Source organism: Drosophila bipectinata, chromosome 3R (assembly GCF_030179905.1).
Source record: "Drosophila bipectinata strain 14024-0381.07 chromosome 3R, DbipHiC1v2, whole genome shotgun sequence".
NCBI classification, from domain to species: Eukaryota; Metazoa; Arthropoda; class Insecta; order Diptera; family Drosophilidae; genus Drosophila; species Drosophila bipectinata.
In genome coordinates this window covers 21,263,244-21,289,454 of record NC_091739.1, presented here as the reverse complement: position 1 = coordinate 21,289,454, position 26,211 = coordinate 21,263,244, and the positions used below count along the sequence as shown (strand labels likewise).

The window sequence follows — 26,211 nt, the reverse complement described above, 5'->3', positions numbered from 1 at the left end:
ATTTTATTTTAATTTAATTTAAATGTAATTAAATTGCGTCGCCAATAAAACGGCCAAGATACGACGTACGACATATGTATCTCTTCGTTTTTAGTTCGGCGGAGATACATATGTCGCTACCCCCCTTAAAGATTTCTACAATGAATCTCCACCAATCTGAATTAAAATCTAAAAGCAAAATATTTTGTAGATTTTTTGTAAAATTTTCTGGAGGATACCCTTCGAAATGGGGTAATGGCTTGGGAAGGTCAATATGTCCCATTGCGAAGCTCATATCTCTGCCTACAGTTGTCCGATCCTTGAGCGGAGTACCATAAACGATTTCTAGATTGATTCTCCACCAATCTGCATCAAAATCTAAAAACAAAATAATTTTTCAAAGTGGAGAGATGGCTTGGGAAGGTCAATATGTCCCACCGAGAAGCCCATATCTCTGGCTGTAGTTGTCCGATCCTTAAGCGGATTACCTTAAACGATTTCTAGATTGATTCTCCACCAATCTGCATCAAAATCTAAAGACAAAATATTTTTAAGATTTTTAGTGAAATTTTCTGGAGGGTCCCCTTCAAAGTGGAGAGATGGCTTGGGAAGGTCAATATGTCCCACCTCGAAGCCCATATCTCTGGCTGTAGTTGTCCGATCCTTAAGCGGAGTACCTTAAACGATTTCTAGATTGATTCTCCACCAATCTGCATCAAAATCTAAAGACAAAATATTTTTAAGATTTTTAGTGAAATTTTCTGGAGGGTCCCCTTCAAAATGGAGAGATGGCTTGGGAAGATCTATATGTCCCACCGCGAAGCCCATATCCCTGGCTGTAGTTGTCCGATCCTTAAGTGGATTACCTTAAACGATTTCTAGATTGATTCTCCACCAATCTGCATCAAAATCTAAAGACAAAATATTTTTAAGATTTTTAGTGAAATTTTCTGGAGGGTCCCCTTCAAAATGGAGAGATGGCTTGGGAAGGTCTATATGTCCCACCGCGAAGCCCATATCCCTGGCTGTAGTTGTCCGATCCTTAAGTGGATTACCTTAAACGATTTCTAGATAGATTCTCCACCAATCTGCATCAAAATCTAGAAACAAAATATTTGTAAGATTTTTTGTGAAATTTTCTGGAGGATCCCCTTCAAAATGGAGAGATGGCTTGGGAAGGTCAATATGTCCCACCGCGAAGCCCATATCTCTGGCTGTAGTTGTCCGATCCTTAAGCGGAGTACCTTAAACGATTTCTAGATAGATTCTCCACCAATCTGCATCAAAATCTAGAAACAAAATATTTTTTAGATTTTTTGTGAAATTTTCTGGAGGGTCCCCTTCAAAATGGGGAGTTTGCTTTGGAGAGTCATTTTGTCCCATTGCGAAGCTCATATCTCTGGCTACAGTTGTCCGATCCTTAAGCGGAGTACCATAAACGATTTCTAGATAGATTCTCCATCAATCTGCATCAAAATCTAAAAGGAAAATATTTTTTAGATTTTTTGTGAAATTTTCTGGAGGATCCCCTTCAAAATGGGGAGTTTTCTTTGGAGGGCCATTTTGTCCTACCGTGGAGCTCATATCTCTGGCTACATTTGTCCGATTCTTAAGCGGAGTACTTTAAACGATTTCTAGATAGATTCTCCACCAATTTGCATCAAAATCTAGAAACAAAATATTTGTAAGATTTTTTGTGAAATTTTCTGGAGGGTCCCCTTCAAAAGGGGGAGATGGCTTGGGAAGGACAATATGTCCCACCTCGAAGCTCATATCTCTGGCTACAGTTGTCCGATCCTTAAGCGGAGTACCTTAAACGATTTCTAGATAGATTCTCCACCAATCTGCATCAAAATCTAGAAACAAAATATTTTTTAGATTTTTTGTGAAATTTTCTGGAGGGTCCCCTTCAAAATGGGGAGTTTGCTTTGGAGAGTCATTTTGTCCCATTGCGAAGCTCATATCTCTGGCTACAGTTGTCCGATCCTTAAGCGGAGTACCATAAACGATTTCTAGATAGATTCTCCATCAATCTGCATCAAAATCTAAAAGGAAAATATTTTTTAGATTTTTTGTGAAATTTTCTGGAGGATCCCCTTCAAAATGGGGAGTTTTCTTTGGAGGGCCATTTTGTCCTACCGCGGAGCTCATATCTCTGGCTACAGTTGTCCGATCCTTAAGCGGAGTACCTTAAACGATTTCTAGATAGATTCTCCACCAATCTGCATCAAAATCTAGAAACAAAATATTTGTAAGATTTTTTGTAAAATTTCCTGGAGGGTCCCTTTCAAAATGGGGAGTTTGCTTTGGAGAGTCATTTTGTGCCACTGCGAAGCTCATATCTCTGGCTACAGTTGTTCAATCCTTAAGCAGAGTACCTTCAACGATTTCTAGATAGATTCTTCACCAATCTGCAATCTCCATCAATTTCTGGGAGATCTCGGTGTTAACTTTTACCAGTTCTTGTTGGTAGTAAAAAAAAAGTAAAAAAGTTTTTACATTATGAGAAGCAATTTTTGTTGCCTGCTTTTAGGCATTCATATACAAAGTCCCAATATACCTCCCACAATAGAAGATATTTTTTTCATATTTGAATATACATTTTATTTTTCAGAAAAGTTGTTCATTTTTTAATGACTTTACATTTACATATAGTATATATTTATATATATATGTGTGTATATATATATTCTCATGCTGCTCTGCTCATGCGATGTGTTTTAGAATGGTTTAGTTGTTTCGCTTTTGTTGGAATGCAATATTGTAGGTACGATACAAGTTGCACATATGAATTAGACGATATCTCTATATGTATTTATTTAAAATATGTGAAAACAGCGAATGCATTCCGTTAAAACCAAACAACCATGGCTCATTTAGATACACTTGATTTGCTTTCCAAAAATATATATATATATGTGTATGCATGTAGGTTGATATATATTTCGTATTTACACACGACTTAGGGTATCTGTATCTGAATATTCAACTTTTTTCATTGCTTGCAATCTGTTGGTAGAAAAATAAACTCCTTGCTACCTTCTTGTCAGAATCTCTGCTCGATCTTTCTATAACCACTTTGTATAACCCCTTTCTGCCCCATCATCAAATCCCTTTTTGTATAGCTATGTTGTATGCTCTGTTCTAAGTGGATTTTATACAATCGTTCGGATCTACAATACAATCTGCATTCTATAAGGGGTAACTGAATAAACGGCAAGTGAGTTATTCGTGGGAGTTGCTCATTCGACTCCCGACAATCGCCAACCTACATATATCCCTATGTGTGGTATTTGTTGAATATCTGGCGTAGTCCCCTAATATCCTGAATATCTGCCTCGAATTGTGCGATTTACATTTGCTTAATATTCGGTGCACGACAACTAGAAACATTTGCAAACTACTCAACACGATAAATGGGCAAAGCACTGGCTGGAAATGCAGACACTGAGTGGAAAAAGTACTCGCACTAGGTTGGGGATAATTTCACACTAATTAACTGGCCGCTTTAGCTATGATATACATATGGCTATTACACAAATACTAAGCACTTGATTTAACGCACAACAAAAACTCAATAAGAGCAGAACTATCGGCTTCAACCTGATTTTCCTAACAAATCAGTATCTTGGCTGTAACAATATTCTGCTGCAACAACATTATATGCGGCATTTGTTATTCAGTTTTCGCTTGGTATATGCACCAGTCTACAATTTAATTGACAGAAGTTACAATTTAAAATTATCTTCATTAATTTCCTTTTCTTATGCCTTTTTTTTTGTAATTTTTTGTATTACTTTTTTTTTATTTGTTCAACGCACAACAAAATGTCTACGAATTTAACAACATAGTTCCATAAGCTACCAAAACGAATACTTCTTGAATTTTTCTTATAATCCATTATACCTTTTGGATTGTGTGTAATGGGTGTGTGAACGTGTGGAGACGTAATTGACTTCTTGTCAACGAACTAATATTTGGTATAAATATTAATATTTAATGGTACTCTCATCGGCCAGAACGATAGCCACATAGGGGAGTTATCTGGTATGTAGTTTATATTTCTTAGTAAACGCATTTTGGTCTCAAGATTTTGTTTAAATGAAGTTCGCGCAAAGTTGGAGTGAGTTTTAAGCTAATCGTTCTATCAGTTATTGGCTATAATAGTTTTAATAATTTGCTCAGTAAACAAGCCTGTCGTCCAATTTCCGGTTTGGTTTCTCTAAAATCCTAAAAAGAAAGTCTTCCGTTTCCGCGATACAACAGGATTATTTCAATATGATTCTCATTCCACTGGGATCATTGAGTGGGAAAAGCGGATTTATAATCGGTTAGGCATGCATATCAACTTACACACAACTGCACAAAAATCCGACAAGATTCTTTTTTTTTTTAAATAACATCAAAAACATCTTCACTAGCTTTAGTCACCGTAATTTTTCTCTAAGTGTATATTTCCATATTTTAGGAGCTGTGGGGAGGGGTGCGTGCAAATAGTCAGCTAAATTTCTCTAAATAGTTGCGTACTAAAAAGGATTGGGTTTCGGTTTCGGTTTCGGTTTAGGTTTAGGTTCTTGGATTTGCATTTGGATTATCAATACAACTTCTCCTCCCTCTTTGGATTCACAATTTTGTTTGGTTTCGGATTCTCTTGTGTGCGTTGCTCGTGATTTCTTTTAATATTTAAGTAAAATTTTCAACTCTGATGAAATGAAATGTCTATATATATTAACCCTTTTGTTAGTGGTTTTCGAACTTCGTTCAGTGTAAAATATCAGCAATTTTGTTTCGTTTGTTTTCTCAAATATGTCTTCCAGAATCTTGTGTGTCTGAATATTTAGAATATGTTTCTGTCTTGGCTCCATTCGCAATTAGATTTTGTTGGGAGGTTGATACACAACGTTAACAGTTCACATCGACTGGGTTTTAGGATTAGGGGCTTAGGTTCGGTTTTGGGGCCGCAAATACACTACAAAAATTACACTTACTTTTACCTATATTCGTTTTTTTGTTTTGTTACCATTGTACATTTATATAATATAGCGTACGTGTATACATATTTATTTATAATTATACTGAAATTGTATCTCAAAAGGGATATAAAGCCATTTAAGTTTGTTGGTTTCTCAAAACCTGTTCAACCAACAGCAGCTCTCTACTGGATCCGGCTGCCATAATAATAATTCACTAGGGTGTGTCACTGATAGATCTGTTGGGGGGGAAAACTTACAACTACAAATCCCGCTTGGGTCCTGCTCGGGGGCATTTATAAAAGTATAGCACACCTATGGGGGCGACCGCATCGGATGTTTCGGATGTGAAGTAAAACCTCTGTTTTTGGCCAGTTTTGTTGTATAATATTATTGTGTATTTCAATCTGGTGTTGCTTCTGTTTTTCGTTTTAGTATAATTGCATAAAAATCAACATCATTAGCATTAAAGTAATCATAATTATGTATTTCGTGTACAACTAAAAAATAAATCGCTATCGCTCGCTATCTGCTTCTCATTCTCTATATTTATATAAAAGTCAAATCGTAAGAGTTATCGCTTTCAGTTTCACTTGCAATCAGCATTGAAATGTTTACACTTTTGCACTAAAAATTATATCGACATTCTTTTTATATTTTCATCTCAACTTTTCAGATCGTTTCCTTGGCCTATTTGCACAGTGCCCCTCTTGACAGAGAAACTAAAAAAAAAATCAAATTAAATTCAAACTTTAGTCAATCGAGGGAACTAGGCACATCAAAATTATCAAAAATTTCAAACTCGCATTCTTTTCTTCTATATGTTATTTCTCACAATTTGATGGTTATATTTTTTCTTTTCTCGATAAGAACTTAACTAATATGTGTATGTATGTGTGTGTGTTTGTTTGTGTGTGTGAGTGGGTGTGTTCTACAATGCATGTTGATGTGTGATGACCTCTGAATGGGTGGGCGTGTGCACCTAATGCTATCTCCAATTGTTTTCGCTTTAATTTCCGTGTCGTTTTCTCATACATTTTTTTTCGCTGCTGTGGCTTTAACCTAACACATAATTTAGTTACTCATTTTTAATAATATATAATATAAAAACTAAATAATGAATACGTTCCAACGCTTAAGCATTCCTCCTCAGATCAGTGTAGGCCATTCCTCCTTCCGCGGGGCGTCCGCCATGCAGTGTATCGGCGTGTGGGTGTGGGGATGGGGATGGCGCTTTAGACACACATCAGCTTTTGACATCTTCTCAGGTTGTTGGTTTTTAGTACAAGTACATATAATTAATTAAATAGGTAGTTGGGCGGGAGGCCTGCGCTCCCCCCATTAAATATGCTTGTTGTTGACAACAGAAATTCACTTAAACAAATGCCCAGCATTCGAGTGTTTTGATAACAAAGTCTTCTTGTGGCGCCAGTGGCTCATTGCCGTATGTGCTGCAATGTTGCGATCGTCCCTGGTTCAGATCACCATCCAGCCACAGGCCAAAGCGACCACTGGAAAAATCAAAACAAGTTAGATATTGGCCAATGATATTAATAGCAAATTTGCACTTACTCTCCAGCGCCAATCGAAAGGGACTCCATGTTGCCCTTGATGAAGTACATGTTCTCGCCAGTCCAATGGAACACTTTGAAGCTGGGGTTGAATTTGTAGAGCAGGGACTCGCCGGTTCCGTAAAAGTGGTCGGAAACGTGCAGCGAGCAAGAGGTCAGAGCACCAAATACCTGAAGAAAATAAAAATATTTTATTTTATGCTAACTTTTTGCAAGATATAAGATAACTTACATTGTGCTCTGTGTCCTCGATGACAATTAGAACTGGACTCTCCAGACGCGCCATTTTGCGGTACAGAGAGTTCAGTGCGAAACCATGTTGTGAGGTACTGAAGATCAGCGACCAGGAGTAGCCCTCGGCCCTAGCTGGCAGATGTGAGCAGAGCTTCTCGCTACAAATAGAATAAGTTTATTAAAAACCAAGTGATTGAGCACTAAGTAGATTCAACTTACCGATGCTCTTCTGTGAGAATTTCTGTCTTGCCAATCAGATCTGGTATGGGGAAGTCAAGCTCGAAGGAGCCGGTGGCAAAGAGTGAAGTCTTGCGATATTCATCTGTGCTCATGGACAGCACCTGGAGAACGATTGACGAGATTCGAGTATGTTAGTTTGGGTATTCTTGATTTAAATTAGAAACCATATAACAGTGGCTAGATAATAATTTTTAAAAATATCAATTCCAAATCAAACTAAAATTTTTATTTCAAAAATATATTGAGTGACTATTTTTGAGGGAGTTTAGCTTCAAAGTTTGTGTGCATTATATTGTTGATTGTGCTAGTTTGTGTCTCTGGTCTGTTTTGAATTGAAACTACAAATGAAAATGGCTCGCTTGGCGCTGACACTAAAACACAATTTAAAAAGTGACACTCAGAGGATCAAAAAAACGATGTTTATTTTACAATGCTGGTAGCATGAGAGTACTCGGCATGAGATTTCAACACTTGGCAGCACTTTCCATCAACAGAAACCCAATCCCCCGATAACCATTTAAAACTACAGTGGGTTTTTATGTGAATTTCAATTTAGTAGCCTCACAAGGTCCGAAACATTATACAAAGCATGAGGTACTTGATTACTACACTGATTCTAGCTGTGATTGATAAACGCCGCTCGTATCAGAGACTTGCGGTAGAGGCAGGATTAGCTTGTACATCAGGTAGGAATTTGGATGACTTGAAACGATTTTGAGGCGCCCATTGAAACCCGGGTAGTACAACGTGGTGATAAACGTCGATACCATTAGTCGGGGCTAGGCCATTAGAATTTTGTTGAACGAAACTGGACTAAAATTGGGAATGAGCTGAGCTGAACTATCAAATCTAGTAGCTGTTGTTGGCACGATCCGACCGTGAATAGGGCTTGCCAAGGCGCTGTACCGCTGACTCCTTGGAGTAGGTTCGAGGCATTTTTATGTCGTCTTCCTGGGCATCAACCGAATGACCTTCCGCACGCTTTACTCCCCGCCTCTCGCCAATGAGCATGCCAGAGCTTACAACCGGCTTCGTTCGGGCCAACTGCTCCCTGGGGACCGATACCAAAGAGGTATGCTTCGCAACTCGTTTAGAGGTGGAACCTTCGCCTCGAGGGGCCGACATGTACGACTTGGAGGCTCGCAAACTTTTCGGATCCTGGTCACCTTGCTTCTCCGGCTTCGCTTCTACCTTGGTCCTCTCCAGCCTACGACAACGCCCAGCAAACGTGGGAGTGGCAACACGAACGTTTTCAGTGCGTTTAGGAACGTCTCCAGCACGTCTCATCGCAGAGGATATCGGCTCGCGCTTCTCCGTGAGGGCTTTTGAATATAGTTGGGGAATTGGATCCACTGGATCCACCACTTGTCGAGACGCCCGGTGGAATTTGACGGCATCCCTAAACCCCCCCAGACTCTGCCTGTAGCCAGCAAACTTCTTGTTTATCACCTGTTGTGAAGCGCTGATTTGACCTGATCCCAGGATGGGATCCAGGTCGATAGAAGGCTCGTAGTGCAGTTCGTCTAGGCGGGGCATTCCCTCACGTTTAGTGCGCGGTCCGCTGAACATGATCTTCTGGAGAAAGTCCTTTTCAGCCTTGGGCTGACGGTAGGGCGAGTAGGTCTCAGTGGCCTCTGACCGCGGTGGGGGCACCTCCTCCTTCACTTGAGGCTCCTTGAGGCTACTGGCCACCGTGATGTCTGGCGTAACAGCCCTGGCCAGGGCCACGTCCATAAGACCGAAGTCGTTGTCTGACGGCTGGGGTTTCACCTGCCTGTGCATCGTGGGACGCGCCTCGTTGCGCAATTTGGACATTCTGGTTTTGTCGTACATTCCGCCCAACTGGGCAAACGCCAGGTTTGGGTTCAGACCTACACTGGTCTTGGCCAGGGATTGATTTTCGTCTCCTTTACTGCTGCCAGAGGCTTCAGCCAACTGGAGGGGAACGGCTCGTCCCACAACACACATCCGGCGGCGAAGTGGCTTCACCAGACGCTCATCCATAGGAGTTCGGGCGGAGACTGCCGGTTTCCGATCTTCTTTCTCTGGTTCTGTAACCACTGCAATGTCGGACAAGTGCTTAAGGTTTCCGGGCCGGTTCCAGCCGCGCAGGGGATCGGTATTAGCCGGCCGTGGCTGATCGTTGTAGTTGTCGGGCACATTATGCCTGGTCGGGTTGCTGTTGAGCATGTCCTTGACTTGGGAGTCAACGACCATCAGTTCATCTTGAATGGATCTGCTGATGTCGAGGGCCGCTTTCAGAGCCGTTTGGTTGTAGGTGGACCTCTGGTATCGTTGCTGAGTGGCTGAAAGCGAAGCCGAGTACCGATGACTCGTTTTGTAGGTATGGGATTCGCTGTCTTCGTCGTCCTCCACATTGCGCAGCTGCTTGCGCTTCACCTGCTGCTCACTGCTCATCCAGCGCCGGGCGATCGGTCCGGGAGAGTTGCTCTGCAGGCTGCTCGCCGCAGAGAACAGACGTGTCTTGCCATAGATCTTGTAGGGTCCGACCTTCTTCGCCGGCTCGGGGTGGCGCACCATGCCCTGCATCTGGTTGACTAGTGTCTTCTTCACGCCGATGACCTTCCGCACCTTGTTCCTACCAAGCTGGATGTACGCACCACTGGTGGATGGTCCGCTGGGCGACGACGCATTAGTCCGCTGCATCAAGTCGCTGGTGACGGAATGGCGGCGGCCCGCCTGCCGCAGGCTCTTGCCCATGTTGGTGCCAATCTGGGATCCCGTGTGGTACAAACTGCGCATCGAACCGCCAGAAGGCAGGAGCGGCAGGTTTGCGCCTCTCTGGGCCAGCTTGCAAGCGCTCGTGTACTGCTTACCGCTCATGATGGCTTGACTGGATCAGCTTCAACTCAAAAATCACCAACAATTTAGACTACAGCTACGAACAACTTTTACTACGACAATGATTTGATTTTTTTTTCGGGACTAAATTGGACGAATTAAAATTATTACCAAATTGAAAATATTCCGAATTAAAAAATAAACAACTAATTTTATTTGCACTGGAGAGATCTACTCGTACTGAGTTATGGAAAGCGACTGTGAGAATTCAGGGGCTGTATTCCTAAGGTCCAGGTCACAGATGAAAATATAAAGTCATGGCTACTATGTTTTGGATTTTATGAAAAAATTTCAAATTTCAATCAAAGCCTACCTCGTTCTTAAATAATTGACTAATAGTAAAAAAGCGATCCTCTGGGAAAGTGACTCATAACTAAACACCAACACTAGTCTTTCTTGATACTATCTTTCTCAAGGTCTTACCCTCAAGTTCCTATGAAGACCCCTTCCTTGGTGCCTAGGGTGGTGTAATTTTTTTAGTTTTTCGTGGAACCCCATGATGGACAACCTTTCAAATGAAGCAGCGTACAAGAACTAACCATTATCACTGCTAGCCGGGGGTATTTGTGTCAATCGTATTTAATTTTAATACAATCTTATCTCGCAAAAATCTCAGTTTCGGCCAAAACAAAGCTGCTGCCTGTTAATTCTGTCCCCTTCGACTGATACCAGAAAAGCTCCAACTTCAATGTGAAATTCATTTCGGCCTCTGACTAATGTTCTGGGTGCTCCTCGCCCAGCTTGGACTTTATAACACATTATATTCTGTGCAATATTTCATATTTTTGTGTTTCGAGGAAAACGTGTTTTATTGTGTTGGCACTGACAGCGTGTGAACATTTCGCCAGTGACGTCAATGGTTGTGCTAATTGTCCCCGAATTACCAAAATAAACTCTTGCTCTCACCCTGGAGATTGGCAGAAGAATTTGCATAAATCGGAAATCAGCTTAGTTTGGATCGACCAGCACCCACATTTCAGCTAACAGATGCGGCTTTGGATTGTTAAGATGTGAGATCATATGTTGAGAAGACGCAGCAAAAGCCAAGGCAGCGCCTGGCTCGATTCTTCGGTTGTGAAGGTCGTGATTCAACTATTAGCGAGTCGTGATAAGGCCAAAAACAAAACCCACTCCTCCGCCGCATTAGCGCCTTATATCATGAGGGTTACTCGAAGAATATGCAACTACTACTAGATATATTCGTAGCGTCGCAGAAGGGGGCTTGATTAAATCTCGATTGATTAGCCCTCGAGTTGAAGAACCGCCGAGTGGGGCTGTCCATGCCTTGACTTTGATTCGCCATCGAGTGGGCCGTAAATCAATTATGAATGAGCCCCCAAAGTAAACATGAATGTGCGCTGCATAGATAGTCAGAGGCAGCGAGATGACCTCGCCTGCAATTAGTCCGATATAAAGCAGCGATAAAGTGCGACGACTTTGTAGATATTCCACATTAGTTGAGCTGCATGCAAGGTCGAGAGATGTGAGCGAAAATTATGGGAGGCAGCATGCGAGGGGCTTTGAAATGGGTCAGTGAAATAGATCGGAAAGCCATTTTGACAGACAGACATCCCCAATTTGGTTTAGAGAACCGAAATGACAACAAAAGAACCTGGTAAGTGAAGCGGAACCACATCGGCGGGGGGTAATCGCAACAATTAAAAACAAAACGCAATTTCGCCAGATATAAACAAAATAATATGCGATTTTTGAACGCACTTAAGGCAGGTTGAGATCGAATCGCAGATCGGAGAAGTGGCGTGTGGAGGGGCAGCCAAAGTCAAACGTCAATGGCAGTTGACTGTCTCTCGTCTCTGGGCCAAGTCTGGGTTAAATATTGCCTCGTTTTTATATATTTGCTGAGTGCTCACACCGAGCTGTGTTCAACGTGCCTGAGCGTAAAGTTAATAACCAAATATACTTTCAAACAATTAATGAAAAAAACCATTTCGAACAGCTGGAAAATCACATGAATCATGTGTTGTTTTTTTTGTTTACCTCGCGGTCGAGTCCATGACTGACAATCAATTCGCACATCTTCATTTAGTTTGGACACTAGTCTTATTCAAAGTTTCAACAAATTAATTTTAAGTCCTATGGACGCACAGTTTTTTTAAATTTTCTCGCACACTTTAAGGGAGCGGTGGCGTATGCGCAATATTAAGTATACGCCACTTGGGCACGTGCTCGGGACCGTTGTTGATCGAATCTTTATCGTCCGTTACTCTCGAGCACCCGGCAGACGAGATGCTGTGTGGTTCTGACCGACTTTGGCGTAGCACGTTTAAAAATCAACTGCTGGCGGTTTCGGGCCAACCGTTTTTATTGGCCGCCAGCGAAAATTTATTCATATGGGCCCGCTCGCTCAAATCAACTCAACTCGACTCAAGTCGTGAACTGGTGGCTCGGTGAGAAAGAGCAGCGCGTTTGAGTGCAAAGAGAGAGTTGGAAATAGATAATAAATAAAATAAAATATAGTTATATGGCTATAATATATGACTAACTAGCTCACATACCTAAATATGATTGATAGAGTTTAAGGTATTCTAGCTCTCTGGTTTTACTTCCCACATTGGTCAATATTTTTTGTAAACTTTTTAAACATAAATCCAACAATTCTTATCTCTACCCCTGTGTGCCTGACACTTTGAGGGAATCTCGGTGCCAGTAGCGCCATGGATAAGATCTATATGGCCGCCGTAAAGCCGCAATTAAGTCTTACTACCTCTAGAAGTACAAACAATCGAGTTGTAGGGGGGAAAAAAATTCCCAAGGGGAACACCACTCCTCAGTCACGAAGCAAAATAATTTCTCGTTCTACCAGAAGTATTGCCACAACAAGATTCGCAATTTGTTTTCGTTCTCGCGCGATGCAGATAAGATTGCATGCCCAGTATCGGTTATCTATTTTAAATAATTAATTTAAAGCACTTAATAATAGAACGACAGCAGCTTTAAAAATCAATTTCCCACTAAATCTTTCGAGTTCATCGGAACTTGTGAAGGTTGAAAGGATGGATAGGTCTCTTTGAATCTATTCACTATTTTCACTATGGATTCCTTTGGTTTGGGGACTTGTGTGGGAGAGGACACGTACTTTGGTTTGTGGCACGGCGGCGAACATGTTCCGCAACGGTTCTGCAGCAACTGGTTTAAAACAGCGTTGGCCAGGCCCGAAAAGTTCAACGTAAATGACAGAAAGTCAAAACCAAAGAACCGGCCCCTTGGCTGGCAGGGGCAGAAGAGTCGGTGGGAAGAATCCGAAAGAGCCAGTAGAAAAGCGCTTACCGGGCAAACGGGTATTGAGACTCGAGACCTAATACCTGATACCTGCGAAAGAGCCAACAAAACAAAGACGGGAAAACAAAGAACAGCAGACGCGGCAGACGAGCGAGAGGTATGCGAAAGTATGCAAAACAATTATTGCCTCATTGCATGCGGGTTAAGCATTGCTTTGCCACCAAAACAACGCCACAAAGGGTTAAGGGGGTGGGCTGGGACTGCGCCAGGGGCTTGGTAATTAAAGCGTGACAGGGGCTTGGCCAATACTGCTTCTCTATCGACGTTGCAGATATTTACCTGATTTATTCTTGAACTTAAAATTTTAATTTTATTAATTTAACCAAAACACTACTTATTTTACTAAATACTGAATAAAAAATACGAAGATTGAACTCGTTGTATTGAACTGTACTGTATTGAAACTTGTAGTAAAACGAATGTTAAACTGTGTTTACTGGGATTTAACTACTAGATACAAAGTCAACGGCTAACTAGTTTGTTACAGGAACACCAAAAACAGGAACACCTATTTTTGTTTTTTTTTTTATTGAGTTCTAAATAATATTTAGCCGGAAGAGTTCTAACAATCTAGCCCATGATAATAATTTTGACAATTTTCTTCATTCTTAGGAAGAGCTTTTTGTTGTTAATTTACATAAGAAGTTGCTAATTAAAGTAATACTCTTACAAATAACTGATTAGAAATTAGCATGGTCTTATATGTGTTATGATATTATTTTCAAGTTCTTCCAATCTTCCGGCGGAAGAGTCCAAAAACTCTCAATCAATTTTAGACACAATCAGCCGCAGGAAGACGGGCTTAAAATATAACCCATTGCTTTTAGAACTTCCTGTTTTTTATCTTTACTTTTTGCTTTCTTTCTGGCTTTTTTGATGTTCTTTTCCTGTTTTTATATTTTTATCAGAAAATGGTTCTTTTAGTTTTGCTTGAACGCTTAAAAGAGCGTGAAGCTAACTTTTTGCTACGGTGCGCAATTTTCCAAGTATATAGTACTTTTTCTTAACAGCTCCATTATTTCTCCACGTTGTGTTGTTTAAATGTCTACGTAAATATTTAAAAAGCTAGATGGCTGCTTTTTGCTATTCGACCGTGGGGTAGCGTAGGTTAGTGCTAGTTTTTAGTGGGGTCACCCCATCACACCAAACAAGACAAGTATTTGTCAAAGTCAAACAACAAATAGCAATGTTTCTAGAGAATCTCGCATCTGTGTCAGCTTTATTAATGGTGATCCGTAGCCCAGTAGATCGTTGACCCGAAAGTGGCGCCAAAGTTCACGGCACCTCACACTCTGACACTGAGCTGGGGCCTCACTGTTATAAGGTGACGAACCCTTCAGCGGATACCCACATACGTGTCTAATGATGATTCCGTAATAGTTGCAAATCAGTGCAAGCAATTAACTTGGCTTTAGTTGAGATACAGCTACAGCTGCTTCTAATAGCAGAAACGTGTGCGATAATAGCTTCTTATAGTCATAAGAATAGTCATAGGATCTATATATTCTCAACACTAATTACTATCTGCACTGAACAACAAAGGCCTGAGAGGGTGCGGAACATGTTTCTAATTATTATGTGAATCCAATTTATGCCATGTATAACTTTTTCCACAAGCATGTGAAGTTATTGAAAGATTATTACAAAATGGGCTCTATTAATTATTTACGCTTTAATATGTAATACCTAATGATATTACATAAAAATTCTCAACAAATTCCTAACAAGTGGAAATAATAATAAGATCGGTTCCGGTTCTTATCTAATATAATTTGTTTATTATTTTGTCTTCCTAGAACAACAAACTAGCTAAATATTTGAATATTTTTAATAAAAGACCATTCCAATAAACACAACTGTTTTATTATAGTTTCTAGAATTCTAGAAATTAAGTTTTCTGAGTAGGTCTGCGTCTGGATATGACCTATTTTCCGCACCCACCTGTCGATCGACTGACTCACCGTTTCGTGCATTTCGCCGCTCTCATCGAGCAGCGCCTCCAGGCTCTGGTCGTCCTTGGTGGGCGAGAGGGGAGGCGTGGGCGAACGGTTCTTGGCGGTGAGCATGGAGCGGGGCAGCAGGTGGCGGCCGTAGTGCAGGTACAGGTACCTGCCCCAACGACGTCCCGCCAGCCCAAAAAGGGCCACAAGGGCGAATACGGAAATCACGAACCACATGTTGCTGGACAGTGGCGGCCTTAAATGTGAAACAGAAACAGCTGACCAAAGCTTTGTGGTGGGCCACTTTTACGGCTAGCACTGTAGTGGAGCTTTGACGCTCATTGCTCTCTCGCTTCGAGGGCTTTGGCTGTCTCTTTTGCTCTCACACAGCTGGGGCTGAATGGTGGGTCTTGTGACCCACGAGATTTGCGGCCAACGTTTTTCTCCGTTTATTTGCGTTTCTGTTGTTGCCACCGCTTTTATCACGCTCCACGCCTTCGACGCCTTTCTTTTCCAATACTTTTTCTTCTGTTTCTATTCCCGTAACACGTAAACACTTGCCACCCAACTTGTTTACATCCGATTTCGTTTAGCTTAAATTGTTTTATTTTATTTTTATTCCCACTGCAATTAAATTCTTATTGGATTCTCGGTGCTGCTTCCAATTTCTAACTGGTCCAACTGCGAACTGAACGAATGACGAAAACACACAGAACGGCGAAAGAAGTTCCAAAGAGCTATGGGGGCAGAGAGCAAGCTCTGCTTGCTCCCAGTGAGAGAGTACTAACACCGCTCTCTTAAAAGCCAATACTTGTCGATACTTCTTTTCCTATGTAGTTTAAACAACAGGTCTACTAACTGGCCAACATGTTGCTGGCAGCATGTTGCCAGCAGCATTCTGATTCAAAATTGCGTATACGTAATATTTATTTGTGATAATTAATGGTCGATTACTAACGGTAGAGCTATGGGTAGAGTTGGGAAACTTCACGTGCCAATAATTTATTCATTTTGTTTTTATTTTTATATTTAGCCGTTGCATTTGGCCAAGGCTTCAAAAATATATTAATTTTTTTTGGGTTAACTGTGCGTTTTTCGCCAACAGGTTTTTGTTAAGTAAACTACAGTCAGGCGTGAAGTTAAAAATATGGTTTAAGGTTTTAGGAATGGCTTTACTTCCAAAATATAAATATTTATATATTTTATGTTAAAATATGGAAATCTGGAACATACTTTAGACCTCATGAGATATATAGACGTGTGTATATAGAAGATACCACTTTATAAGGTTGCACTGTAAATGCCTTCTCAAAACCGTAGGAGGATGATGATCAGGCTAGCAGGTGGAGAAGGCAGGTGGTAAGCCACTCCGACGACGACCGTAACTAAACGGATTTGTGGGCGTGTTAAAAAATGGCGTCAACACCAGCAGGTCAGTTGAAATCAACAACATTATGAGCCACACTACTCCACATGCAATTCGTATTCTAATTAGTTACGCAGCAAACCGGTTAAAATATGTTATTTTAAATCGCGACAACAACCCAGCGGCCAGCCAGCCTCCCCAGCGTACTTAAAATTTTATTGAAACCGGAATCGCATTTTCAAAACATTGCTCTACATTGGAATGCGTATGTATATTTGTATTTGCGAAAAAAAAATCAATTAACCGCGAACCGGTTAAAAAATGGATACATCTTTGTTTCTGATGTTTGCGATCACATGACAGAAATGTAGTTTTCTAACCAAAGCAGTTAAAAGCAACCCAAAATTAAATCCATAAACTATATTTTTGTTGACAAGTATTTTGACCTCTTTTATGGTGTTTTTGATAGATAATTCAATGAAATTGGACTGCACGCAATTATTTCTCGGCGACCCCAATGATGAAACTATCACGTGTGTTTGGCTGGTAACTTTGCATTGAATCCGTAGACATGTGGGATTTGATTTGTTTGTTTATCTGTGCACGGTGTGTGGCCATTTGTCAAATGTTCGTGGTACCAGGCCAGGCAGTACTCTCCTAACAATCACCAGGCAGTGTGTATTGTGTTACCAAAAGCATGTTCATAATGAGGTAACAACTACGACTAGATGCTGGTAATTCAATATCCCAAGTGACGGGATCAGAAATCCAGACTTCCTAGTAAAGATACATGAGATATTACTCAACTCTATTTGAGTTTGATTTGAGTATCTTTAACCCGATCATGTGGTTCATCCAAGGACCTTGATATAAAATCACTTGAGCTAACTAATACCTCTGAAAAATTAAATTCGATATGGTCACTAGAATGTCAGTCAACCGTTGGAAATCCAAGTCAGATATACACAAAGCGCATTCGGCTATACAAGTATATATATATTTTATATATATAGCTCTTCACAACTGGCTGATTTCTTTCCCCAAACCGATCCCGTTGTCGCATTGAATTTCGCTTCTGAGCAAACACAAAAAGTGTTTATATATTTCGCTGGTATTGTCTTTCGTAAAAGTCCTATAGAAATTGTGGGGTCGACCTGGGTAATGCATTTTAAATTTAATTACACTCGAAATACACCTAATTAGAGGAAGGCTATGCCACGCCCCAATGCCAGAAGGTGAAAGAAATGTCAAATAGGTCTGAAATATCAGTCGAAAAGCGGAGAGCTTGTAATGCAAATTTAAAGCGAGCAGACCGGCCGGACAGGTCTCAAAGATAGGATATTGGAAATTCCTATTCGCTCGCAGAATCCCATAAAATATGGGTTTATGCAGATGGAAAGAATTGGCTTGATTGGAATGTTACTCCTAGAGTTCCAGAGTATTCTCCGGTCCATCATACCCGCCCTGCAACTTTCAATTAATTTCTCTCAAAACACAAATAAAAAGAAAAACATTCAAATGAAGCCACTTGACTTGATTGAAAGTGGGCGATACGCTGAAACGAGAAATAGATGATTGATAGCGGAGATCTGAGACCAACTGATAACTGGGTTATGTTTGTTCAAGTGGAGTTGAAGTTGAAGAACTTCCCTCCAGCTTGGAATGTAATGTCAGTACTCGAGGTCAAAAAAGAAATCGTTCTAAGCTATATATGTTTGCTGAGGCGATAAGAGGAGTGGAAAAGTTTTCAACTAAATTTAGATTTGCCTGCCAAGAAATCCTCGCTTTATCGCTGCAACGAATTCCAGGGTAATTTCAACCATTTCACTAACTAATTCATATTTAATTCTCAGACAAATTACGAGCACACACAAGGATTGCACAGAGCGTTTAAATAAGAGTTTATGAGTATATATGGTATGCGTATAGCTTATAGCATCCATTCACATTCCATCTTCGTTGCAAAAGCATTTACACGATCATTATTGTCGGGGCTGGACATTTCGAGAGTGGCCCGACCTTATGGGCCAATTGCCGATTTTTTGTCGATCGATATGGCCAGCGTTTATGGCCGAGGCATTGAATACTTTTTGGCTTTCGGCTGAAACGCGGGTGGACTACAAATCCGACTACTGCATTTTGAAACACAATTTTCTCGGTTTTTCGATTTCGTTTATGGTTTTCGCTTCAGGTTTTGCTATTTATATATATTTTTATTTTTGGTAAAGACTTTCACCCCGGGTAGAAATGTCTCGCGCGTCTGGGAGCAGACTAATAATTTTGGTTTTCTCGCATGGTTTTGGCATGGTTCATAAATATTTACCCTTTTCTTGATGTATTTGGCTATTTTTGAGATTTTCATTGCTTTGGCGCTCATTTTGGTGGGATTTTCAGGCGACGGCATCGGCAGAAGAATCAGAAGAATTAAGACACGAAGAACGGAGACCGCAGACCGAAGACCGAGAGAGCAAGACGCACTTTCTTTGCGCTCTTGACGTTTTCTGTTTTTTCCGCTTTCCTGCTAAGGGGCGTATCTAATTTTGGACACGCTGCTCTTCTTGGGACGTCGAAAAGTCCCCAAAAAACCCGAAGTTGTTTGCACAAGTGCACTATTTAAAATGTATGCCGTTTATGGAATGGCAGAACTGAAGTCACATTTTTGGAAGACTATTTTTAATAATCGGTCTGAACTCTAGATTCGTTGAAAAATACGAAAAATAATGAGTTTTTAAGACGCGGAGCTCTGGCGGCGACTGTGGGGCTTGGTTGTGTTGCGAAAACTAAAACACTCGGCAATCGCTGGCTCAGTCGAAGTCACCGTCACCGTCGTCGCCGCAAAGCAGCAACAGCAGCAACACCAGCTATAGCAATAACAACAACAAAACTAAAAACAAGTAAAAACAATAACAATATCAACAGTAAAAAACGTGGCTCAGCTGGTCGCGGGCGACGGTGCTGCTCTTCAGTCGCTGCTACTGATAACTGGGGTGTGCCTTTAATTTGGGAAGCGACTGTTAGTGGGATGCTGTGGGGCTTTATTGAATTCTATGTCTCTCGGCTTTGGCTTCAAAAACATAATAGGATGTATAGAATAATAAAAACAGTAATATTCCAAATGTCAAGTTATAATAGGAGAAAGTACTCTCAACTGTTTTTATTCTTATTAAAAAATGTTTCAAAAATTAGAACTAGCCCTCATAAATCCTTAAAAGGAGGTTCAAAAAATATTTTAAAAATGTTATATGTTTTTCAGATTTTATACCCACAAGTATTTGTATCTTTTTCTCTACAAAACATACCCCAGAGCCGCTCTCCAAGCTCTATTCTTGGTAATTACCGTTCAGGTGTTTGCCTGTGCTTTGGTTTACAGGTAAGCAAACATATTAACTGCCATGCTAATCAATTGATTGCACACCGTCTATATTTATTGCACCGGTGTGCCATTTGTTTACTCTGCCCGTTTAAAGCGAAGCAATTCGACGGCTAACCGACTGTGTGTCCACATTCAATATTTATGTGTACTTATTCCTTGAAAGGCAATCAAAGCCTTTGTAGTGAATTGTACTTAGTTTTTCATTATATTGGAAAATTCTAGATGAACTCGCAGATAGACCCCCTCTTATCGCAACAATCAAGATCAAGAACATGTTAACGATCCTTTGTAAGATTGATGAGAAAGCAGGGTTAAATCTAGTCATTTTCTAAACAAGTTCAACTTATAAATAGAATTATTATAGCCAGGTTGAAACAGTTATTCAACAAGATGATATATTGGTATTATAGAAGTGTTAAGTTGCATTACAATTATTACAAGTCAAGGTATGGTAATTTCATACAATAATCTTGAGTGATTTAATCTGAGTGCATTTAATAAAAATTATGCCCCGTTAAGGGGCAGTCTTAACGAATTTATGGTTCCTGGCTAAAAATACACTTTTAACAAGATCGTTTATGAACACCCCAGCAATTCTTAATTATTCAAAGCCGCACCCACGTTCTGGAGGAATACTAAAAGCTTTTACTCTCCTCGCACGCATATCATCGCACAAATTAAACAAGTGTTTATGGGACTGCAATAATAAAGTGCGCAATTTAATATAAAAGTGCATTTACAATGTAGCGGGTAGCTCTTTGATAGTCCCAGAAGCAGGGGGGCTGCCAGGGCGATATGCAAATTGAAGAGATACTTTCGATGGGGAGGATGGGGGCCTGAAGATGCGAACAGGCCTTTGGGCAATCCAATTCCAATTGTCCTCCCAGCTTCGTTCGTAGACATTCATTGAAGCCAATTGATCGTGCAAGTACAATGCTTGGCAATTGTGGAAGAAAATGCTGATTCGCTGGCGTCAGTGGCTCATCAGAGCCTTTCAAGCCCCCCACCCGGGCGGGGATACTAGTAGTGACCGATCTTCATCCGCTAATTAAACATTTAAGCAAAACACAATCGAGGCGAAGCTTTAAAGTAAAGCGCATCACTCGCTTTTATTTTTATTTTATTCTGCTATTTTTATATTCAACTGAACCGGATTTAGCATCGAAAAAATAGATGGTGATGCGACCCCACCAATCAACTGACAAAGCAAACAAAACAACAACAAATTGAAAGACAAAAAACGGCAGCTAACTGAAACCGGCTAAATGACAACCGCTGTGGATGGATTGAAATACGTATTTAATTTGGTTTTAATTAGAATATAGTTAATCGTAGTTGGCTGTATTCCTCATCTTTGACTAATAGGACATGTGTTTTAATTAGAACTCAAATAAAGAGATTTGTAATTCAGACATCAGGCGCTGGCATGGCTCATTAACAATTTATGATCGGCACGCGCTCCTCTTGGCATAAATAGTCCACCAAAAGCAGTAACCCAACCAACCGGTTGATGACAATAATAATCCCAAGACATTGTTGCTCATTCATACTTAAACTTGATAGTATCTCTGCCCTTTAGTAGACCTTTTTAAGCTCCAACGAGAGCTACAGACAGTAGTACCCTCAAGATGATCTTGTCGATCTGGTCTATTTTCGGCTCAGCAATCGAACTCGAGTTAATCTCAAGCATTACGCAATTAATGGGCATTATCTGGTTGGCCATCTGGGGTTCATCAAAATAAACACAAAGAAGTGATCAAGAGCTGTCGTACTCCATTGTTTGGATTTTTTTTTGTTCGTTACCACCGATGCCTTCAAACCATTATAGCGCCGCGGAAGTCTTGGCAGTTAATAGTCCACAACGGAAGCAAATCTTCAGATGAGGCTTCACCTGCCAGTTGTACGTTTTCCTAACACATGAGCTTCCCCATGATAACCCTTGTTCTGCGTTTGAAAGTGCAAAGATTCCAGTTGATAGCCCGAGGCACCCCCATTAGAGTGTGTTTTCCGATTAACGATTATAAGGATGTTTTGATGCGAAGCTAATGAGGAAACAATTTGCTGACGCCCCGCTACGCAGGCTGATAGCTGATAAGGCGTGGAAATCGTTGCCTGGCACAGTGCCTTCCAAAAGTTAAGCTGCCATTTAAAAATTATTCATCGATCGTGAGCCTAAATTTGGAACTGGCACGCTTATGGGGGGAAATGTGAAAACGTGCCCCCCAATATTGTGCAAACTAATTTGCAGGGAGTTGATAAAACTCTGTGCTAATTGTTGTAAAAATGTTGATGAGTTTTTAAAATGTATCATTGTTGCGAAATGCAGCCGCGTCAAAGTAGCATTCAATCTAATTAGCATATCAATTAGGCGTCTATATCGATACCCGAAGTTTGCGGTTAACTCGAAAAAAGGGGGCAGAACATCAAGGGGCCGCCTCTAGATTGGCTCTCGGGTGATATAAGCCGATCGCAGCAAGGTTGGACTTATTTGTGGTCGTGTACATTACGCATGTAAATGGGTTAAGATGGCTTTTGGGCTAGGTTGGGTAATACGGCCATGTTTCTTTACTGATAATGCATGTGGTTGGTTTCGAAATGGATGACTGAAGCCCCAGAAACGTTGGAAAAAGGTGCATGAACTCAATTTGAGTTAAAAGGTGTGGATTACCTATTAACACCCAATTAGGTAATTATTCTTTACCCCTATATGTTGTTGTCCTTGACGCTTTTGATTAAAAGTTCGAATGAGTTTGATCAATGCAATGAAAATGTTTGAATTTAAGGTGTTCTATGAAAAAGACCATAATAAACATTTGCCAATCTTAAATTAAGTTTTCAATTTCCTTTCAAAAGTCATAATATGATTTTGGAAATGCTCGCTTGGGGAGTAGATCTAAAATATTTGTGGATCATAAACCAATGATGGGGAAAGGACAAAAGTGGTGCCAAAAAATAGACAAAGGACTTGAGTGCCGAGTGTTGCAAACAAGTGCGGTTTGAAGTGCCGATAAAAGGGAGGGTGTATATAATAATTTCTGGTTTTAATTTTTTGATTTTTTGTGGAGAAAACACAACTAAGAAAAACGGTAGTGCGGTAGTGCTTAGATTTCTTTTAAAAACTACTGAAACAAAAACTAAAATACCAGCGAGCATAAAGTATTTCAAATCAACAATAACAAAATAACTAAATAGAAATATGCAAAAATTCAAATATTTCACACAATTCCCAAAAAATTGTTAGACTTTTTTTTTGGTTTTGGGTTCAAGTTTGGTGCGGACAACACATTTAGCTTTAGGTGAAGAATTCGTATTAAAGGTTTTTAGTTCCTAACCTCGCCACCCAACAACTCCACCTCATGCGATGCGGCATGCGAAGCCGTTTTAATGATCTTGTAGGTCTTGGCGAACGGCGCCTTTATAAGCTGTCCTCGTCACAGGAGTTTAATATAATCACACATTATTACATAGTTTGATATTGGGTGGGGTTTTTTGTTGTACACATTATAGCATATTTTGTTTGTTTTTGATTTAGTTTATATATTTTTTTTTAGATTGGAAAATAAATGCAAATGAAATAGTAAGAAAAACAAGAAAAGAAGAAGAAAACGCATGTACAATACACGTGGGAAAAAATGTAAACAAGATTTTCGATTATATAAATTTGTATAGAAGAATTTTGAGTAAAAATTTCATTAATTAGTAGATTAATTAAATTGATATCTGAGGCATAACCTAAAAAAGCAAATTTTATGGTTTGTCTTTTTTTTTTTTGTTTCTTGAAAACTCGAAAATGTCGTGGAAAAAAGAGCTCGAGAGAGATTCGTTGAAAAATACGAAACAATTTGAGGAGAAAACTCAGAGCAAAGAGTTAAACGGTATGGAAAGACAGATAAAGAGACAGTCGCGCCTACAGAGGCAGGACATTGGGTCCTGCCGCCAATGGATGGCTGAGCACTCACCTCCCAGGACTCGCGGGTCAGGTCGCTAATCTCCTCGCCATCCTGGCTGCCGCCGCCGAGTATGGCCTTGGTGGTGCCGCTCTTGGTCCACTCGGTGTCCTCCTGGATCAACTCAAAGCCACGCGACTTGATCTGCTCTTCGTCCAGTTCACCGTACAGGTGTTTCACCCAGGTGTTTATGAAGCGATAGAGCTCATCAACGCTGCAATTGGAGGAGATTATTAGTTTCCAGGTTAAAATTGAAAGACTGCTTGGAGATTCCCCTCCTGAGTAGACTCCCTACTCACCGATTCTTGGGCACACTGAACCAGTATTCAGCGCGCAACTTGTTCTTGCCGTAGGACATGACAGAGGTTGGCAGCGGAATAGCCTTGCCAATGGGCTTGCCCATGCGCAGGCGCAGATACAATGGAGGGTCAAGGCAGGCGCGTGCCGGGCGTGGAATGAGTTCTGCGGGAAAATATGAATGATTAGACCTTAAGCTGCTTATCTTCCATGAATCTTATCTTACTGTCCACGCTGATAAAGAGTTCCGGCTTGTCGTCCATGGAGACCATGGAGCGGTAGTCCAGCTTCGGCGCCTGCTTGGCCTCCTTCAGTTTGGTGCTGGACGATGTGCCCTCCGACGAGTGCGGCCGTATAAAGGTACCGATTGAGGAACGCCTGGGGAGGTATGAAATCAATGTATTAACTGCTCCGGATAAGGACTGAAACACGGTGATGACAATTTACACTCAGAACTCAAGAATGCGGTTGATGGGATAATCGCGGAAACCAAAAAATGAGAGATGTGCTCATGAGAGAATGTGGCTTTAAGTTCTTCTTTGCTTTTCAACTCTACAACATCAACAACACTAGCAACAACAACAAGAGCAACAACAACGTCAACGTCAACGAATGGTGGAACACATCAAGATCCGGATAGATCCGTCCTTACCCATAGGTCATGTGACCCTCGGAATGAGTGGAGTGCGGAGTCAATGGCGGCACAGGTGAGCCACCAGAGTCCTCGGACGGTGTTTTCGAAAATAGATTCCCGCCCAGCTCTGAAACCAGAGTGATGGGCGAGCTAGTGGGTGTACAGTGTGTTATATTAAGATATTGTGTTAGATATAGGGATGTCGTGTGATGAGTTGTGTTGTGCAGTGTGTGTATCGTATAATTGTGGAGTGTTCGAGATATGAGCGGGAAAAAGTGGAGTATGTATGTTTAGCAAAGCAGCCGATCCGCACAAAACGAAGGTAAGCATTTGATTCATATTTTTTGTTCGGTTTTCGAAACGAAATAAACAAATTTTTTGTTGGCACCAATTATATTCAGAGATAGCTCGTTGGCTTTACTAACTCACCTCGAGAATACTTTCGAAAAGACACTCTGGTTGGAGTCACCAGTGTTGGGCGCTGAGTCCGTGTCCGCCGACTTGTTTAGGCTGCCACTGCCCAGCCCCGCGGGCGGCACAGCTCCGCCCTCGCCGGTCAGACCCTCCACCCAGGTCAGGGGATACGAGAGACGTTTCAGCATCTTCGGAGGAATAGAAACAAAGAATTAGTTTCCAATTTACGGAATCACAAGTCATCTGTGAGATCTACCTTGTTTTTCTTGTCCGCCTGCTTGTCGGTGACCGCCGCTGCAGCCGCTTGGGCCTGAGCCTGCTGGGCAGCCTCGTCATCTACGCTGAAGCTGACACTGGATGTCTTTTTGCGTGCCCCTCCGGCGGTGCCGGCGTCCAGGCTCTGGCCCAGGATGGTGCTGCGCGGCGGGGACTCGCTGAAGTGCGTCGGCACAATGGTCTTCGGTGGTACCCATTCGGAGCTGAGGACTATGTCTGCGTCACTGTAAACAGTTTTCTTTGGTATAGGCTGCACGTTGGGAATGGGTTCGCGGATGTCGATGCCGGAGTCGTAGCACGACTGCTTCGAGAGCTGTTCCAAATGCTCCAAATCGACGGCTGAGGGGGGTAGGGGGCCAACGGCCGAGGCGGCAGCTGCCGGGGCGACGGCTCCCGAGGCTCCGGCTGCAGTCGGCTGGCTAAGCGGCACTCCGCTGACGGAGCTGGCGGCCGAGTGGGGATCCTGGACACGCGATCCGCTGTCCACGGTGATGTTGGACTCGTTGTCGCCCTCGTCTTCCGATGATCTTCGGGAATTAGACAAACAATAGCTGAGTAACATTCGGGTGTGTCACGAACACAATTATGTACAAGTGGTTTTTGGTTTGTGGGGGTGATGAGTAGTTTTTGTGTTTGTGGGTGTGAATGGGTTTGGTGTTTATTTGTTTCGGATAAAGCGGTTGGTTTTATATAACACAGATTGCAGTTATGGTAAGGGTGTTTGGCGTGGCGTGGTTCGAAATATGAAAATAAAAACACAAAAATACAAACAAAATTATTAACGCAAATAAAAGGTCGTCTTTGGCCA

At 41.3% G+C, this 26,211-nt stretch overlaps 2 protein-coding genes across 25 annotated transcripts in view; both read right to left on the bottom strand.

Moving 5' to 3' along the window:
- Positions 1-5,324: 5,324 nt before the first annotated feature.
- The window catches only part of mtd (TLD domain-containing protein mustard), a 70,185-nt gene continuing 49,298 nt past the window's right edge, over positions 5,325-26,211 (bottom strand). For 6 of the 24 annotated variants that reach the window (XM_070282224.1, XM_070282218.1, XM_070282219.1 and 3 more), the window contains 11 exons: positions 25,384-25,954; positions 25,143-25,315; positions 24,732-24,863; positions 24,306-24,457; positions 24,082-24,244; positions 23,795-23,996; positions 23,168-23,257; positions 6,974-7,095; positions 6,753-6,912; positions 6,522-6,691; positions 5,325-6,460 (listed from right to left, as the gene is read on the bottom strand). In XM_070282224.1, the coding sequence (XP_070138325.1) occupies positions 6,325-6,460; positions 6,522-6,691; positions 6,753-6,912; positions 6,974-7,095; positions 23,168-23,257; positions 23,795-23,996; positions 24,082-24,244; positions 24,306-24,457; positions 24,732-24,863; positions 25,143-25,315; positions 25,384-25,954 (2,071 nt within the window). In that variant the 3' untranslated portion in view covers positions 5,325-6,324. Of the gene's footprint in view, positions 6,461-6,521; positions 6,692-6,752; positions 6,913-6,973; positions 7,096-11,854; positions 12,108-15,117; positions 15,762-18,785; positions 19,242-23,167; positions 23,258-23,794; positions 23,997-24,081; positions 24,245-24,305; positions 24,458-24,731; positions 24,864-25,142; positions 25,316-25,383; positions 25,955-26,211 lie in introns of those variants that run through there. The other 18 variants (XM_070282228.1, XM_070282222.1, XM_070282223.1 and 15 more) reach the window with 10 other exon arrangements.
- On the bottom strand, positions 7,533-10,072 carry LOC138926790 (uncharacterized). Its single transcript, XM_070282231.1, has one exon. It carries the CDS (start codon positions 9,836-9,838, stop codon positions 7,844-7,846), a length of 1,995 nt encoding a protein of 664 aa, XP_070138332.1. The 5' UTR covers positions 9,839-10,072; the 3' UTR covers positions 7,533-7,843.

Excerpts from the sequence above, each read along its gene's own strand:
- LOC138926790 (XM_070282231.1), bottom strand. The coding sequence starts at position 9,838 with ATGAGCGGTAAGCAGTACACGAGCGCTTGCAAGCTGGCCCAGAGAGGC.